General features: G+C 36.3%; 1 protein-coding gene across 3 annotated transcripts; it reads right to left on the reverse strand.

The window, feature by feature from the left end:
- Nucleotides 1-715: 715 nt before the first annotated feature.
- LOC100243147 (DDT domain-containing protein PTM) lies at nt 716-18,844 on the reverse strand. 3 transcript variants are annotated; one of them, XM_010653438.3, is made up of 10 exons: nt 18,648-18,844; nt 17,546-18,369; nt 15,520-16,224; nt 13,989-15,249; nt 5,037-5,322; nt 4,742-4,866; nt 4,118-4,581; nt 4,009-4,037; nt 2,329-2,814; nt 716-2,217 (listed from the first exon to the last, which is right to left on the reverse strand). In XM_010653438.3, the coding sequence occupies exons 2-10, from the start codon at nt 18,352-18,354 to the stop codon at nt 1,304-1,306; spliced, it is 5,079 nt and encodes a 1,692-aa protein (XP_010651740.1). In that variant the 5' UTR covers nt 18,355-18,369; nt 18,648-18,844; the 3' UTR covers nt 716-1,303. The 3 variants fall into 3 exon arrangements, with proteins under 3 accessions (XP_010651740.1, XP_010651737.1, XP_010651739.1); XM_010653435.3 differs by having other exon boundaries at nt 17,546-18,384; XM_010653437.3 differs by having other exon boundaries at nt 17,546-18,509.
- Between the last annotated feature and the right edge of the window lie 734 nt (nt 18,845-19,578).

Here is a 19,578-nt window from a genome sequence, read left to right on the forward strand (position 1 = left end):
AAAATAAAATGGACACATCTTATGAGACTCTATCGTGATAATAAGTTTACAATCAACATCTCTCATAATCTTGTACAACATGACCAAATAAAGCATGTATGACTTAGGCCTTTTCTCCTTTTAGGACCTCTTTTGTACAACCACTCTTAGGAGATTTGAATTCATTCGTATGGTATCTCCAGATTTTTTTTTATGAATAAGAATAATTCAAAATTTCACAATATATAGGGTTTTTTTCTTAATTACAATTTAATTTTTTCTAATCAAAATTATTTGTGTTACAAAATGAGTAACATAAAAATGGATAAAAGGGAATAAAAATGAAAAAAGAATGTAAATTTATAATTCATGAGACTTATATAGTTATATTCCATATCCCAATTTGGAATTATTACCATAGATAGAAGGTATAAAAAGAGGTAGTACCTCATTACTTATTTTATCACATATTTAGTTGAGAATAGGAAGTAAGAAGTAATTGAATAACTTATCATATCTCATTTCAACCAAATATGAGATTTGATAAATTATTTATCTCTTATCCTATCATTTATTATATCCAACCAATCAACCTAAAAAAATCTGACACCATGCAAGAGTCTAGGACAGCCGAGAATAGATTATTTCGGAATATTCTGTCGTATGATCATTTTATCCCAATTCTGATTTGATTTGAAAGTGCACTGATTAAAGAGAGCCTCTCTCGTATCAGAGGTAAAGAGAAAACACACAAGTAATCTTCAATCCTTACTGATCTCAAAAAAGAATTTATGACAGGATTGATCTATACAATCTAACTGGATCAGATAAGCACAAAACAAAAAACAACCTGCTTATCCTTTGGAATCCGCGCATAAGTGGTAGCTTGTGAAATGATTCTTGCGTTCCCCATAACTAGCTAAGGGAACTAATGTGCAAATTCAACTAGCATAACAGTTAACGTTCATGAAGCCAACCAACCATACAAATTGGAAAGTCAATTAGACTAGATTCCATCCACAGAAAGAAACAGGGAAGAGAAAAAAACTTGCCTGAAAGCAGCAGCCATCTTATCTTAATCAACACAGGACTTATACCAGTGAGGGAGTCGGTGTGAGTTTGAAGAAACAACTTCACCAAGGGTCCATCATCATGCCTTACAACAAATAGAGATGATGAATGAACTTGCCCATCATGGTCTTTCCTCTCAAAAAATATAATCCTGCTTTCATCATCCAACCTGTCAACTGTGAAACTCACTGCAATGAAACTCACTTGAAATTGAAGAGCTGACCACCACCCAAAACCTGACAGGTGAGATTGGTTACCGCCATTCTCGGCAGTTGCCGCACCTCCAGCCATCCTCCCAAGATGACTCCTCAACCCAAGGTGAACAATGACTATGTATCCATAAGCCACAGATCTGGCAAGAAAGACTAGGAGAAGGCTCTGTTTTTAAACACATGCGGCATTGCATAATATTAACTGCTGGCTCTTCAAAATTTGTAGGTTGCTGCTGATTACAAGAGGTACCCATTCCACATTGTTCAGGAACTTTATCCTGTGATATTCCATATGACAAATTTTCCCAGTTCGATGCATCAATTCCTTCCAACTGGCCACCATCATCAGAAGCCAGCAGCTCCGTAAAAGAAAAGTAAGTCTGGGGTTCAAACTCCATATTTTCATAGTCAAATATCATCTCATCTTCAAGCCCATCAATGGAAGCATCCCATTCCAGATGAGGAGATGATGCTAGCTCTGCAGTATTCAAATGATGGTTTGATTCTATCTGACATTGATCATTCCCGGAAAGACCATCCACTTCATTTTCACGCTTCATATGTCTTCTGACTGGCAGTTTCTGTGGCCCTGGCCCAGCAGCATTCCGCTCAAAATCCACTTCTGTATCATGCTCTGTGATTTGCTCCACTCTTGAACGAGAAAAAAGAAGAGGATCATCATCTTCAACAACGACTTCCTCTTCAGTTTGTGACATTGGAGTATTGGGTTCCCACTCTTTCAGATGTTCAAAAATGGGTCCAGAAATAGAGTCCATTCCAGGATTTCCTGACTTTGAGGTCCTCAAACGAGGCTTTTTGACCTCTACTTTTTTTAATTCCTGATCCATATAAGGACACACAGGTGATCTTATCCTCCGGCATTTGCAACATTTGAATCCCACCACTTCTAAGATTTTTGACTCCTCAAGTTCGACAGCTTCAGCATGGTACCAATCTACAAATAACAGCAAAATGAATGCATGAATATTATAAAAACAAGACAATTGAACTTTAAAAACAGAAAAAGACAAAAAACAGTAACATATGTTATCTAGAGCAGGCTCACTTTTGCAGGTCTCACAGCAAATATACATCAGATCTGAATTATATGGCTGATGGCACAGATGACAAACAGGTCTTGACCAGTTTGTATCTGGGTTGCCTCTTAAAAGAATGTTTTTGAGCCTAAAATCAATCCCAGAATCTTCGACATTTTTCTTCTTCCATATGAGACCCCAGGAACATGGCTTGCGTCGGCTTTTTGTTGCCAAACTAGAACCCGCAGCGGTTTGTTGCATATTGGAACAATTCTCTGGAGCTCTAACATATGCTAATGGTTGACTATAATCTTTTTGCCTTGAACCTTTTGGAGCTGTCGCTGTATTCTGATATTCTCTCCCTAGCAAGGGCAAGGGACTAGTGGGAGAGTCATTACTGTTTTCATTTTGAGTGGGAGTTTTAGCATGGTAACATTGCTTACAGGTGATCAAGAACTCAACTTCCTCAGTCGATTGGATTGTTGAACTTATGGTACAGTCCTCATGACAATAACCTGACAACAATACAATAAATGAGTAGAACACCTTATAAGATAATACTGCCACTGCCTTCTGAATAATTGTGATAGGCAAAATAAGGGGGTAAATATTAGAAACCTCCCTGAGCTTTAACATTAGCTGTATTTTTTTTAGTTTAGATAATTGTATAACAGCTAAATTTTACATTTCAATAAAAATAATGATTTTATGTTAGTGGTGGTTATTTTGAGGTTCTCCCAAAAAAAAAACGAAAAAAGATTGAAGCCATCCAACTTTCTTTAAAAAGTTTTATTTCAACACCAAGTTTTAATTTTCTTCACAAACATTTGAAATTGTGAAAGGAATGTTTTGCTGATGGAAAGGGTGTGTGTACATGGTGGGGAGGAGGAGAGAGGTTACAAGTTCTCTTATTTTATTTAATTAAACTAATTTTAACTATATTTGGAAAATTATTCTACCTATTTTTACCTTCGCAAGATATCTAGAAGTTGAACAGGACTGGGTTTTTGTCTTCAAATGTCAGGGTAAAGGCCATCTAGATTTTTAAAGACCTAACAAGATTTTTGAAAATTTATTAAATTTGCAGTGCATTGACCTTCTAGACATTGCATTCTCATTGTTTTCCTTCTTTAACGAGATAAAATAAAACAAATAGAAATATTGGAGACCCAACAAATTTTTCTTTCTTCTTTATATTTCTAAAATTTATTAATGTTTAAAAAGAAAAAAAAAAAAAAGAACCCTAAGCCATCTAAGTTTATATAAGAAGTTCAAGATCTGCACAGGAACAAGTCAGTTTGGTTCTTTATTTCTCTACAGATTGGCAAGTACTACATACACAATTTTTTTCTCAAATGAAGAGAGAATAGGAGATGAGGTTCGAAGTTCAAAACAAGTAGAGCAGTGGCAAAGCAAGTGCTGTAGTTGGAAATTATAAGACCAGAGTGGTGGACACCAAGGCCCTGCCCCACTTAATAGGGATAGAGTGAATGTACCTTTAGGTATGGATATTTGTAAAGATTGACAGTGGTAATTGTAGGAATGGAAAAAACTATGTAAGACATCTCAGGTTAGTTCAGAATGGAGAACTTTGGAAAAATAAAATAAAATAAAATTGGAGAACGAACTTTAATATTCTACAATTCATCAGTAATATAAATGTAGATTCTAAAATATATGGAGATACAATAGCTAGGTAATGAGTATACCTTGGCATGCACCACATTTGACAGCACTCCTGAAAATCACATCAGAGAACAGGTTAGTAAACGGCAAGTTGGCAAAGAGAACTAAGAAGAGAAAAAATAGACTAATTACCCAAGCAAAACGTCCAGTTGACATGAGGCACATGAGCACTTGTCCAAGTTATCCCTCTTACGCATAAGATAGGAGAATATATCCCTACGTGAAGCTTTCAGCTGCAATCTTTGTAACTTGGATAGAACATTTGAGGGCTGCTTATCTGATGGCAAAAGCGTCTCTACACTTTCTTCATACTCTTTAATCAAATACAAAGGAATACGCATTTCATAAAACCAGTACTTGTCATTTCCATCTTGGATTTGCTCAACTTCTATTATATTCTTCATGACACGGGAAGGAAGATGCTTTTGATTCCCAAAGGCAACCCCATATCTGATCTTGTTTTCAACAATTTTCTTATCACAGATGAATGCATTTCTAAAAGCAGAAGCTTCTGTTTCTGGACCTTTAACATCTTGGATGTTCTGCTCAGGACGAACAAGATCACCCCATCTTATATGAAGGTCAAGGTATCTGACCTGATTAAAATGGAAATATTTTGTTGTTAAAGATTAGAATATTGCAAACTTTACCACAAAATTGGATCTGTCTGACCGAGCAACAAATAGTATGCTATCCAAAATAGGAGAGAAGGGCAAGAAGTATAATCATAACAGCACTGAGTAAATATGAACAAACCTGAAGAGCAAGCTGTGACGCATTCTTACTCATTTCAACAGCAGCTCTCCAAATGACCTGTCTGCTTCTTTTAGGAATCTCAGAAACTTCGGCATAACAAATACCAGGGATCTTTCTAGAACCACCTGGTAGGCCACAGAACTATTAGTCCATTATTTTTTCTCCTGTCACCTACTTTATAACATTTGTAACAATGTAAAGCGGCTTTCTATAGTGCAAAGATGCTACAATAGAGCTAAAGTAGTCATTTTCTTCTGAAAGCAAGTAATTGAAAGGATTAAAAGTTTAATTCTACCTTGACGAGCTGCTTTTTTAACTGCCGAGCGTGGCAAAATCCCTCTTTGGAATATGTGCTTTGATAGTTTCCCTCCTCGCCACCATGTGAAATCTTTGTCGAGGCATCTATCATCTGCAACTTCAGATACACCAGACAGTCTCTTACTACGTCTCCCAGGCCCACGTTTCTGAGTTGACCCAATAGCAGATGTAGCACTTTGGGTCACAGAAGCTTCAACCAACCAATTATCCACCAGCTTAACCCAGTCCCCAGAAAGAGCAATAATGCGGATGTTTTCCTCAAGCTGCAAATAAGAACCAAAAGCTCCTATCAACAAGAAATAGTACATATAAAACAACATAAATTCATCATTTTTTGCATATGAAACAAAAGAATATATTAATATAAAAGCAAAAAATCAAAGCAGGACAAACTATTCCTCAAGACAAACCAAAAGAAGATACAATTATAGCAGATGCATTTACCAGTTTTCCAGGGAAATGTGTTGGTCTAGCAAAAACAATTAGAGGGTTTCAAGTGATCCTTTCCAGAGAACTAAATAGTCTTCCTGAACATGCCTTTTATTTGGTAGGTAACATCCATGAAGCTACTGCAAATGATATGAACTTAGAAATGGACAGCTAATTGAAGAAATGACCTTAATTCTGCGTACTGACACCTAGTTACAACCACTGAAGGGGGAAAGAATTCCTCAAACACTTGAGGAGAAGGAAATCTGGCTCCCCCACAAACCACAAAAAAAGGGAAAAAAAAGGAGGCTCCTTCCTTAGCCAATCGATCTGCTAACGAATTGGCTGACCCACACATCCAATAAAATCAGCAACTCAACACCCTCAAGAGAACCAATATTTTTAAATTCATGAATCTCACCTCCAAGCTCCTCTAGAACAACTGTTGAATTCCACTCCACAAGTTCTTCAAAGCATTTGCCTCGGACAGAACTTCTATCAAGGTAAAACCTCCACCTTAATGGCCAACTCAAAACCAACAGGTTTGGAGAGAGTACTAATCACATTGCCATTGTGATCTCTGATAACTACCCTAATCCCCATCTGGTGTGGTTCCCCAGTGAACAAGTATCAAAGTGAAGTTTCATAATTGGAAGGGGTTTCCACTTGAGTCTCCACTTATCTGTTATTATGACATGAAATGCTAAGTAGATAGACCAGTTCTCAACATTCTTGATAGTAAATTGAGTAACTATCATGCCATCCAATAACTTGCACCCAAAACCTAGACCTTAAGAATGAAATGATCTAAGATCACATTTGCCTACCTAAAAGTGGGATCAAAGCTAGGAATTTGAAAATAAAGCATTTGGCTAATGTGTTTTCACTTCTAACTCTAGGATGATGTGCCTCAAATAATCAAGAGGGGATGTGGAATCATCAAACAAGAACAGCTCGAATATGGAACTCTCCCAAATCCTTGTGAAAGTTGTTATCGCTAGTTGGAAGACCTTTAGGGATCAGAAAACATAGACGTCAACCCCCTTGAGAGAATACTAGTTAGATTCCAAGACCCATGAATAATAACACTACCATCTAGTCAAACATAAGATAGCCAACCTCGCAGGAAAGTGAGTCCAGGAATGATGTGATTTTCCCCGGTTGTCATGGCATACCAAAGGTAAGAATGAGGAACCAGAAAGAGATAATAATTTTAACCTCAACTTTTACAATCCAAATGACTATTATAGTACTATTATCGTAGGAAGAGATGACAATTTGTCCCCCATCTTGTCCAACATGTCACATACAACAAATAAAAGAATATAAAATAGTGAGTTACTAAAATAATCCCAAAATTATCATTTTGACCACCCCCCCTCTAATAATAAAGCAAATTAAACTGAACAGGCCACAAATAACAGTTTATTTCCCCATATCAATTTATTTCCCCATATCAACATTCCCCCTCTTATGATCCCAAGTGCTATAAGCTCTCCCTCTTTCAATTCAATTCTGCATTTGGTGTTCCACACACAGTGAATGTACCCTTCCAAGTTCAATTAGAAGAAATGATCAGAACAAGACAAAGCACAGTGTCAACAAACAAGCCAGACAAAACTAGCGATGGGCTCAGTGGTAAGCTAACCTCAGCAGTCACAGGCAGAATCTTACTAGATTAAAAAGTAACTCAGCCATCCTTTGGTTCATATTTTCATGCCAAAAAAAAAAAATTGATAGGCTGTTTTCATGGAAAACTTGAGGATATGTGGATTCTTTACTCAAAAAAAAAACTATTGTTTCTCAGGGAAACTGTGAATTTATAGATCCAGTTATGTTGTATTAGATTAAGAGAACACTACACAATCGATAACTCTAATTATCATCATTAGTCCAGTGATGAATCAGCAAACCACATTTTTACTTGTTCCAATAAAACCAGTCTGCGATGGGGTTTTCCATTGGTAATCTTCAGAATGCATTGGTCTTCTCCCAGAGTAGGTCTAGGAGCTCCTTAGTCCTTATGGGATGGAAATTGCATGGGATGGATAAAAGGAAGGCTTGGAGATTAGCTCTCCTTTGTTTGTTTTGGTGCGTTTGGAGAGAGCAGAATAATTGGACCTTCAAACAGGAGGAGCTTTTGGATCAAAAATTGAAAGAAACATTCATCAAGTCCCTAACGAGAGGTCAAGGGCACCAATCAGCTGGCAAATTGTTCATGATGTAATTTTTTTTATAGCTTAAGTTGAGGTTAGGAGGCTCTTGTACAGGCTGTTTTTTTGTGTAGTTCAGTTTCTTCTCCTTTGTGGCCCCTCTTGTATACCCCCTATGTGTATAAGGCACGGCCCCTTTTTGTTAGGGGTGTTTTAATACATCTCTTTTCTCTTTCCTATCAAACAAAAAAAAATTAAAAGTAAAAAATTAAAAAAAAGAAAAAAGAAAATGATAAGCAAACAGGTGTACCAGTTATTATGGTTTAGGGGACATAGAACCACCAAAATATGAAAAACTTCCCCATTTTGTGGAATTTTAGTATGCAAGAAAAGGTATGATCGTTTGGAAAAATAAGAAATTCTTTGAACAAGCAAAAAATGAAAGCAACACATGGAAGCCTAAGCACAACTCAAACTGAACCCCAAAGAAGAAATAATTGAGCACAAAGAGGAAGAAAGTCCCAACCACCATAGTTAACTCGTAAAACGTATTGTGTGTCGTTTTTCTGTTTTTGTGTATCGTGTATCATATCGTATCATACATCATAAGTTATTTTATGTAGTGAAAAATAAATAGAAAAATATGTATATGTGTGAATATCTACTTAAAGTATGGAGCATAGAGTAATATACAATCAATTTAGGGAAGATAATAGGATCTAAAGAGTTAAATTATATCTATCATATGAAAACATTGAATGTTAAATTTTTAACAAGTTCAAATTAACAAAATATAATTTTAATATATAGATTCATCACATAATCCACAAAAATAAACCTCTTCAATTTTCAGTAAAAAATTCTAACAAGGCATATGCACTTATTATGTTGTTAATTGATTCACACACACACACACACACACATATATATATATATGTATGCCTTTATGTGTCATCTTTAAAGTTATAGCTTTTTAGGTTTGTCATCATTCCTTTTCCATTAAAAAAGAAATTAAAAAATTAAAAAAAATATATATATTAAGTAAAAAAAATTATTCACTAATCACCATCATTTTCATTATCAATATTCAAACTATTCAAATGAAAATTCTCCAGTATTCGTTATAAAAATAAACTTACTTTTATAAACTTACTTGACTTCTAATATGACGTATGACAATAAGAATACAACTTTTCATATAAGATTTTTTTACCTATTTCTCATTTTTATGATCAATTTTTAATCTTTTAGTATATTTTGAACAATTAACATAATAAATTCTTTTAACAAAAAAAATTAATTTGATTTTTTTTTTAAATTATAGAAAATAGTTGAAGATGTATGTATCATTGTATCAAAATATCACATATCGTATCGTGTATCGTATATGTATCATAAGACACACTTTAAAATAAGATACAAATTACAATACATATCAATTTCCAAAAAATAAAAATGTATCATATCGTTGTATCATAAGTTTTTAACAACTATGCCAACAAGAAGTTCACATAAGAGGAGGTACCTCTTAGCTTAGCTATTGTGGTAGTGGAAGAAAATGGAGAAAAGAGAGAGAGAGAGAGAGAAAGAGAGTCATTTTTTGAATCTTATGTTTGCAACCTTAATAAAGCAATAGAGAAAGAAAAATTGAAAAAACAAAGAGTAATAAGCGAAGAGGCGTTAATGTATGAGTAAGTGTGGGTTAGGGGAGCACAAAGACCATAGATTTGGGAAAAAGGAAAAAGGAAAAAAAATGATTTAGCATAATTTTAGAATGAAAGAAAGAAAAAAAGATGCATATGATTGTTTGAAAGATTAGAAAACCATAACATAAAGAAAAATAAGAGCAAAACAAAGAAACCAAAACCCAAAACCAAAGACATCATAAAACAAACACACAAAAAAAGGAGTAAGCTCAAAGAGGAAGAATTCCTAAAAAGAAAACAAATTTGAGAAGCGAACCCACTTGACTAATCCATTAGCTAAACTTCACTTCTACACTAAAGTAGCTCAAACATCTATATGACAAATCCACCTTACCCACTAGTCATATACCCAAAGCCTAACACCCATAAAAAAAAAAATATATATATATATATACCCAAAGCCTAACAAACCCCCCCTAGAGACCCAAGATAAACCAAGGATCCTCCACAATGAGGTCTCTAATACCCATCATAGCTACCTGAAACATATTCAACAATGTGGCCCAACGAGGACAATAGGCTTTGAGAAATCCCTAAGAACCTTCCCTTTTGACCCTATAATAGACCCACCAAAAGTCCTCAAAGATCATAAGTTGCAAACAAGTAGTACAAATATCTCCAATGATCTTGAAACAATCCATACCACCCAATTGGGATTGTTGCATAACCCTTCAATCCAAAGGCTCAAAATGCCTCTTTTACCTCTCTAAAAGCCTAACAAGTTTCATCTATAAAAAATCTTCATAACCTTCGAGTCCTGAGAAATCAAACATGATAGATGTCAAATCTCCTTGAAAAGAACCACCTAGTAACAATAGACCTAAGATTGCCTAGGAAGCAACAATTAATATTCAACTCTAAGGCTCCCTCTGTGACAAATTTTTTTTTCATAGGCAAAGGCACAGAAGAAGGATATATTAATAAGAAAAGGGCGCCCAACAACCAACCCAAAGCATATAGGAAGTATACAACAGACGCCTATAGGCAAAAAACAAAATAAAAGGGCGTACAAAAAACTCATCCGCCCTCATCTAGAGCCTAACCAATCAAAAAAGTTAATCAAAAAATTAGGTCATTCATCTATACACAACTTTGTCTAAGACCAAAAATTACAAACAAAAGAATATTTCATCCTTTGGATCGAAAACTCCTCATTTTCAAAAGTAATCTTATATCTTTCCTTCCAAACAGACCAAAAGAGACACAAAGGGGCTGTTCTCCAAACCTTTCTTCGCTTCTTGCCCACAAACGAGTCATGCCACCCAAGAAGGATCTCTTTAATTGACGAAGCAAGAACCCGCAGCACACCAAAAAGGGTAAACAACAACTCCCACAAAACCCTAGCCTTGGTGCAATGAATTAGAAGGTGATCAATAGACTCTTCAATAGCACAACAAAGGAAACATCTATTCAGAAGTGACCAACCCCTCTTCTTTAGTTGATCCAAAGTTAAAGTTTTAACTCTTTTTTTTTTATATATAGGAAACCACGTGTGAATATATTGATAGAAAAAGAAGTACAAAAGGAGGATGAGGAATCCTCCCACCAAAAGAAAAACTAAACAACACGAAAAAATAACAATACACTAGACCGTCCCATTGGAACTACACACTGCTAGCCAATCAAGTTGTAATACGTTAAGGGGGATGCCCTTAAAACCCGCGGAACAAAAAGCCCAAAAGGAAGCAAGGAAATGAATGGAGTCCTAAAGATTCTCTGAATTCCTAGCTTTGTCCTCAAATATCCTAACATTTCTTTCCCGCCACACAACCCAAATTAAAGTTATGCACGCGTTTTGCCATAGAACTACCCCTCTCTTGGACTTGCCAAAACCTTAATAATTGATGAACATCATGTCTGAAATGCTTTTTGGAAGAACCCAATCCATCTTGGCTAGCTAAAAAAGTATGTGCCACAACCCCAACGTCACAGAACAATGAAGGAAAAGATGATATGCTAATTCTCCTTGCTCCATACACAACTTACAAATGTCAGGGCTAAGAGCTTTGTGGGGTCTCCTCAATTGTAGCAAGTCATTGGTATTTTACCTTCTTGTGTACCACAAGCCAGACAAAGGCCTTAACTTTGAAAGGGACTTGAGAATTCCATACAAACTTAGTGAGGAAAAGTGGAGATGAATCAGGCATTTGGGACAAGGCTGTAAAGAAAGACTTGACTGTAAACAATCCTGAAGACAATAAGGACCAAAATCTCACGTCTGAAGCGAAAGTGGATAAATTCATACAATCAAGAGAGTGCATGAGGCGTTCTAGATCTTCTATCTCAGAATCGGTTAGATTACGATAGAAATTAAAGTTCCATGAGAAAGGGCGAGCCGAACCGAGAATTGAAGATATAGGAATATTTTTATCCATTACTACTCTAAATAGTCTTGGATATTGGTCTTTAAAGATCTAGTCCCCCCACCACAAATCTTCCCAAAAGCGAATTCTTTCCCCATCTCCTACGACAAACCGAGTATACTTGGAAAAATCATCCCAACCATTTGAGTGAGACCCGTAGATGCTAAGAATGACCTAATGCCATAGAGTTGTACTCTCCCTAGGAAACCTCCACAACCATTTCCCTAAAAGAGCGCGATTCCTTAAAGGAATCTTCCCAATCCCCAAACCCCCTTTTACTCTCGACTTGCACATTGCATCCCACCGAACAAGATGATCTCTTTTGCCTTCCCCAACCCTTGACCAAAGAAAGTCCCTTTGCATCCTCTCGACTTTTGCAACCACTAAAGCTGGAATCTTAAACAGAGAAAGGAAGTAGCTAGTTAAAGTTTTAACTCATGAAGCTTCCCAAGCAAAAAAACCAACTCTAGTAGGAACACAAGGGCTCCAAATAATGTTGTTCGGGAACAGGACTATACTACTACCCTCCATAGCGCTATAAAAGGATTTAATAGAAAAATTACCATCCTTAGCCACTTTCCATCGTATCCTATCCTCCATGTTAGTAACCACCCTCTTCCCTTGCAAGGAGAAAAGGAATCTCTACACCATCTCCCAATCATTAAACGGCCTAGAAAAACGTGGATTCCAACCCCCCTCCTCCCTCGAAGCATCCCAAACCTCTGCCACTCACGCCTCTTTTGAGGTCGCCAAAGCAAACAAAGAAGGGAAAGAAAGACTTAGAGCATCGTCTCCACACCACCTATCCTCCCAAAATCTTACTCTTCTACCATCCCCCAAGAAGAAAACAAAATTGTTTTTCATTAAAGGTCATTCCTTCCTAATTTCCTTTCAAAACCCCACACCATACCCCTCCCTTACTTCTCAGGTACACCACCCCCCTTCTTCTACCCCATACTTCCTACTAATCACTTGTTCGCAAAGAGTCCCCTTTTCTTCCGCTAAGCGCCAACTCCATTTACCTAAAAAGGCTCTATTGAGTTGAGAAAGGCATCTAACACCCAAACGGCTCTTTTTTTTATCTAAACAAACAATCTCCCACTTTACAAGATGAGGCTTCTTCTCCATCACCCCGCCTCAAAGAAAGTCGCTTTGTATTTTCTCAAGTCTCAATCTTACCACTCATGGCATACGCAACAGAGACATGAAGTACCCTCCTTGGCAAAATAGCCACCACCACCACAAAAAGAAAACAAACAAAGCAAAAAACTCCAAGCAACTAATGGACAAAGAGTGCCAAAAGGCCTTTCTAGACAAGAAGGGCCTATCACCTAGTCTTTAGTAATTTCATAGATTGAAATGCAAAGGAATTCTTTAGTAACCAACCAATGCCACAAGTACACAATCCATTTCATGTTCGCCAAAAAATTTCCAACCTTTTCATAGGGACAATTTCTATCATTCCAAAGCACCGAAATGATGGTATATTCATTCTTAATGGCCAACAAGAAGGTTAATACCCAATGACTTGCTTCAAGTGAGAAGACCTTTCAAAGCTCTTAATCTAGATTGTTGCATTGTGTATAAGTAGAGAACCAGTAGATCACCACTTTTTAGACTGTCCAATGACTTTGGAATTATGGCACAAGCTATTTAGACTAGCCAATTTGGATTGGGTTCCTTCTAGAAGTATTAGTAATGTTGACGATTTCTTTTAAGAGTTTGAGGAACACTACTAGAGGCAAAGTTCTATGCCAAATCACTTGCCTTCAATTGATTTGGATAGTATGGAGGGAAAGAAATGCAAGGATCTTTGAGGACAAATAGAGGTATTTTGAGATGATATGGGATCTAGTCTATTTCTATTCATCTTTTTAGTCCTCTACTACTACAACTTTCATGTGCATCCTCTCAACATTATTCAACTTGATTGGATTTTGATATGTAGATCAAAATATTAAAATAGCAATGTTGAGTTGTTTGATGTCTATTGGAGTGCACATCTATTCCTCTGTTTTCTATCAGGTTTTTTATTATTCGAAAGGATTTCTCATCGTTCTCTTGTATTCTAATTTTTTAATGAAAATGTTTGTTTCTGCTAAAAAAATTGATGGCATATTTGTATATAATAGAAAAGCAATAAATATAGGACACCTAAAAAATAAAAATTAATAGAAATCAACACCAAGCAAGTGTTTCATCACCAGAAGCTTCATTAGTAGGTGAATAAAATTGGAATGTAACATGCTGGAAACACACCAGAAAGGAGATGACTTACTTCAAGCAAGAGGGCCTTTATCACACTGTAGGTTGAAGCTTGTTCTACTCGTCTTCGCCATTGTTTTCTACAAGTTGCACTCAAAAATGGGCCAACTACTAGACCAGACAAACTCTCCTCCATGTATAAAATATATGTTGCGATACTAGGAAGATTCCCCTCTACATTCTTCAAAGGGCGAATTCCAGCAAGGATCTTCATGGCACCTTTAATGGCATTCAAGGCAGCGGAATTTAATAGACATCCTCTCTTGCTTGAAACAGAAGCCTTGCAAGAAAGACACCAACCACATCTCTCCCTTGGAACCTCCACAAGCTTCTTCTCAGAATTTGGCCAGAAAAAACGATTTGCTACTGATGAAAAAGCCTTTACCTGCAGAGAGATGTTAGCAGACAAGACTTTCCTGGGATTACTTGAAGCCTGAACCTCAGAAACCCGATTTTCTTCTGATGAAAGAATGGCCAGATTAGCAGCAGCACTCGCAGCAAAATCACCATGGGCATAATTATTTATGTATGCATAAGATTTGAAGAAAGCACCCATGTATGTGCAATCATCAACTGTATTTCTCTTAACTCTGCCAACAATTCTAAGGTTACCACTTTTACTTTGAGAAGACAAGTTCTCTGGAAAACACACACCAGTCATATATCCACTGTTACTGCTGTTGCTGTTTCCTGAGAGACATGTAGCAAAGTCCATCCCACTTGACCTGTCAGCCAAACTTTGCTGAGTTAAATCAGATCGATCAACCTGCTGGCTAGTTGAACTAGTTGACATGGTAGATTCCATTTTAATCTGCTCAGGCAGCTTTGGGATCATTAGGGGACAAATTTGTTTTGCTGTAGTATCACTGTTCCTCTGAAGACCAAGGTAGCCAGTTCTGGTCATTGTATCCCACGAGGTCTCAATACATGATACTGCTACATTTTTTATATTACTTTCAGTTATACTACTCAAGCAGTTCTCGCCTTCAACTACTGTATCTAGAACTTTCTGGTTTACAATGCCAGGAGGAGGAAGTGATAAAGGGCGAATTGTTGCACCATCCTTTTTGTTTGCTAAAGTTGGATCCATTTCAACAATTTCAGGCACCAACAATACATTCTCTTTAATTTCCCAATACTTCAAAATTGCTTTACATATTCCTGAATATAAGGCTGCATATTGCTCAGATGAATAAAGTACTTGAATGACTTTGAGAATGTCATTCTGGTGGTAATATCTCACACATGTTTCTGCATCAATAGAAGCCTTGAGCCTGCAACCATAGATTTCAACAGATATAAAAAACCAACCACATTGATTCAAGAGATAAATCAAGGATGAGGAACAATAGAAAAAGAAATAGAAACTAAACTGGACTGAAAGGGTAATCTAACTATATGGGGACTTGAATCTAGTGGCCATATGTCCTGCATATAGAGGTCTAAATGACTCCAATACCACCATGTAGGTCCATGAGATGTTTGAGTTATATAAATTACTTCAAAAAAGATGGGGGTTAAAATAAAAGTTGTTGAGAACATACACTAGTAAGTGATTGCAGGTACCCAAATAAACTTGCTCAAATGCATCAATTCCAAAAACTTCTGCTCCTCTTAGCGATGTTCCCACAGTAATAGTTGGCCCAATCTTGTCAATCGTACATTCTGGGCAAAACCATGGTCCATCTGGTATAAACATTTTACTCACACCTATACATCTAGAATGATACACCGATGGGCACCCATCACAACAAAGCAAGGTCCCATCCATGCCACAGAGCCGACACTCATCACCATTCACATCTTGATCATCAGCTGCATTCACGTCCAGTTCAGTGGTTTTAAAACCCAAAGAATTTGAGTTACGAGATAACTTCGTCTCATGGCTTTCTGCAATGATTTGCATAGCTTCTTGATCCTTGCAAGCAGAAGTTTTGGAATATCTGGGATGGACCCTTCTTGGCCCATTTTCAGGGGGAAAATTAGTAACTGAATCAGGATCTATTCCAATTTCAGATTCCTCACGCATGTCAATCTCTGCTCGTAGCTCCTCGGAGTCTAAGACATCATCACACAAGATTTTCAAAATAATCAACTTCCTACCAGCAGATAAGGTGTAATACTCCCTGTCTAATACATCAGCATAAAAACCTTTCAACTCAAGTCCCTTTGTATATCCCATTATCGTTAGATATTGGACCAAGTAAACAGGCCAAGTTAATGTGTCGACCAAGCTCCAATCAATGCACCTGCAGGTAACAGTATAAAATCAATTATAGCTGTTATGAATGAGAATTGGACAACAAAAGCATCTTATAGAAAATATATGTTTTAACAAGGAGAAAACATAAAGTGGTATTAACTGCTTCCAAGATGAACCATTTGGCTGCTATAAGAAAATGTAAAAGGAGGAAATTAAGGGCCTGCTTGGAATGCTTTTGAAAACAGTTCTTAAAAAACAGTTTTTGAGAACAATTTTCAAAAGCAATTCTCTAAATTTTCTAGAATAGAAGTTTGTTTGGGAATTTGAAATGTTTTCAACCTATTTTCTTTTGTTTCCAAATATGTCTTAAAACAAACTTTATCAATAGTGCTTTATTTTCAATCATTCATCAAATTTGTATAATTATTTGAAAAAGAAAAAACCCAAAAAACAAGTTAAAGCAACTAGAATATGTTTCCAGAAAACACTTTGTATTCAGAACAATTCTCAAAAACCTGTTGTGTTCTCATGTTTTCATTTTTTCTCAAAAAAAGGGGGGGGGTGGTTTCGAGAAAAGTTCCCAAACATAGCATTAGGTTTTTATTAGGACCCAATAAAACAAAATTTTCCACTCAAGCAAGTTAAAAGATATATTCATATTCTGTTTTCATCTCTTTTCCTCAATTACTCAGCATAGTTTTAAAAAGCACAAGACGCATTTAAGGCACAAAAGTATCCTACAACTTGGACACAAGGCACACGCCTAAGTGAAGTGAAACCTGACCTAGTATGCATATCAATTTTATAAAATATGATCCAAAATCCAATTCAATCAATAAAAAAAGTTAAAATTTTAAACATTTAAAAGAAAAATTCAACAAAAAAAGTAATGAAATTATATAAATTTTAATATACAATTATAAATTTTAAGAATAAAAGTGTTTAAAAATGAAAAGTAAAGTGGACAAGGCACGCCTCTTCAACAAGGTGCATGTCTTGGCAAGCAAAGCACTATAGCTAGCGAGTGGTTGCACCTTGAGCCTAGGCGCACTCTAAGCACACCTTGAGCCTAGGCGTACTTTAAGCGCACCTTTTAAAACTATGTTCCTCAGTCAACAAACGAATGGGCAAGATATTTTATTCCCATATGAAGATCTCCCTGAATTAAAGCATCACTATAAACACTTGGTATAATAAATAAATTTTGGCATTGAACAAGAGGGAAACTAGTGAAACACTAACACCCACCAAAACATTATCCGTAATAAGACGATATGCTCTTTATTCAATCTTACCTAATAAGCAAAAAAACACGTTGGATTTCCATAATTAAACAAAGAAAAGATATGATAAGAGAGTATAAATACCACAAGCATTTTGATGCAAGCTCTAACCCAGAAGAAGATAAAGCTTCAAGATGCCGTCTTACCACCCGCAAGAGAGCAACATGAATTGCATCCAACAAGGTATTTGGAACAGTACAATTAAGCGACCCCACTAAATCATCGAGTGCAAATGGGCTCAAAAACAGACGAATACTAAATGAGCGCAAGAAACCATACACAGAGAAAAGATGTGACACATACTCCTCCGGCACACCTATATTCCCTGATGAAGGAGGCAATTGTGGTGGTGGCACCATTGGAGTTTCAGCATCTGAGCCAAATTCTCGATCCCGTGCATATTCACAAGAATCACTAGACGAGTCTGCTTCACCATCCAGTTCTACACTATCAACTTCATGAATGGGCACATCACTCAAGTCACTGACCAACGATGCTTCTACTCTCTCCACACCATTCCCAGACTCCACCAATTTCATTGCTGAAATATTCTTTCTCTTTAATATCAACTCATCCAATTTCTTCCTCCTTTCAGTCAAATCATCATCAAAATAAGCATCCTCCATAATAAAGCTGCAAAGTTCACTGCTTTCCAAATCCTCACAATCCCCATCTTCATAATCAACTCTATACAATCCACCATCATAATACATAATCTTGCCAAGAAATATTCCGTTACCCTCAAATTCCTTTAACACATATTGACCCACCAACACATTCGATCTTGCCCGCTTTGTTTCATCACCAGCTTGTCCATCAACGGCAACAGTTTGCACATCGATCCTTCTCCTTTTCCGCCCTCGACGCTCCGATCTGGTGACCACAGTTTCCATCGACTTATCGAAACCCTAGATTAAACCCAACTCCAAAAAAAAAAAAAAAAAAAATCCTTAGGGTTCCAAAAATCTCACTTAACCTCAAAAAACCAATCCTTATAGCACAAAATCTAAGGCTCTTTTTAGAGATCCTATCAAACAAACAGAAAACCCTAAAAAACAACAACGTGATGGTTGTCAGAAAACACAAAATTGACCAATTTTAAAACTAGATTTGAATACGAGACATTTTGGGGAAGAATATATAAAATGGGGATAGAAAAAGAGACCAACGAAAGAATAAATGGTACCTTGTTAGGGTTTCATAACCGCCATTGAAGACGCCTTTGGTGGCTTCTGTGGAGAGGGAGAGAGAGACAACTATACCGAGTTAAATTGCCACGAAGTGTTTGATTACGCGACTCGGAACTCAGTGAGTCCAGATTTTCAACTCGGAACTCGTCCGACCGACACTGGTTTCCGTTTTGACCGATTTGTTCCAAAATTCGCCCCCAAAATGAGAAATAATATTTAAAAATCGAACAGAGGAAGACTATGGTGCGGGCTGTCTTTGGTAACTATTGTGGCCTCTCCATTTTTATCCTATGGTGATGGCCAATGGGAGGTATTTTTAAAATATATAGAAATTTTTAATGTTCATAGAAAATCAACAAAATTTGTAAATCTATTGAAATTTTCGGTTGATGGAAAATTCACCTAAAATGTCTTTTGGGTATGGATGGACTAAGGTGGCCTAGGCACTTGAAGCCCAAACACAAAAACCCAAGCCCATTGGGAGATTTGGGATCCTCCACATATTATATAAATTTTAGCATTTTCACTTTCTAGTTTCTTAATTATATTTTAACTTTTTCCAAATAAATTTTTGAAAAATAATATCACTCAAATAATTTTTCTTAAATTTGGACTTGAAGTGACACTACAAATCTAAAAACTTTTCTACATTCACTATGTTATTAAATTTTCCTTTTAAGTTTTATGGGTTTACGAGGGTGAAGTCTCAAGAGTCTAAACATTTGCATAGTTATGCAACTAGTTTTTACTTCATTTTGGCTCCTCCTAAAATTATTATTCCTCTAACTTATTTTATAACTTTGCCCGGGTTATGGTAAACAAGAAAAATAAATAAATAAATAATTATTTTTATTATTTAGTCGGAAAAAAATGATGTACATGCCTTATGAATTGTGGTAAGACGTGAAAAATATATAAAATAACAAG

This window comes from Vitis vinifera, chromosome 6 (assembly GCF_030704535.1).
Source record: "Vitis vinifera cultivar Pinot Noir 40024 chromosome 6, ASM3070453v1".
Classification (NCBI taxonomy): Eukaryota; Viridiplantae; Streptophyta; class Magnoliopsida; order Vitales; family Vitaceae; genus Vitis; species Vitis vinifera.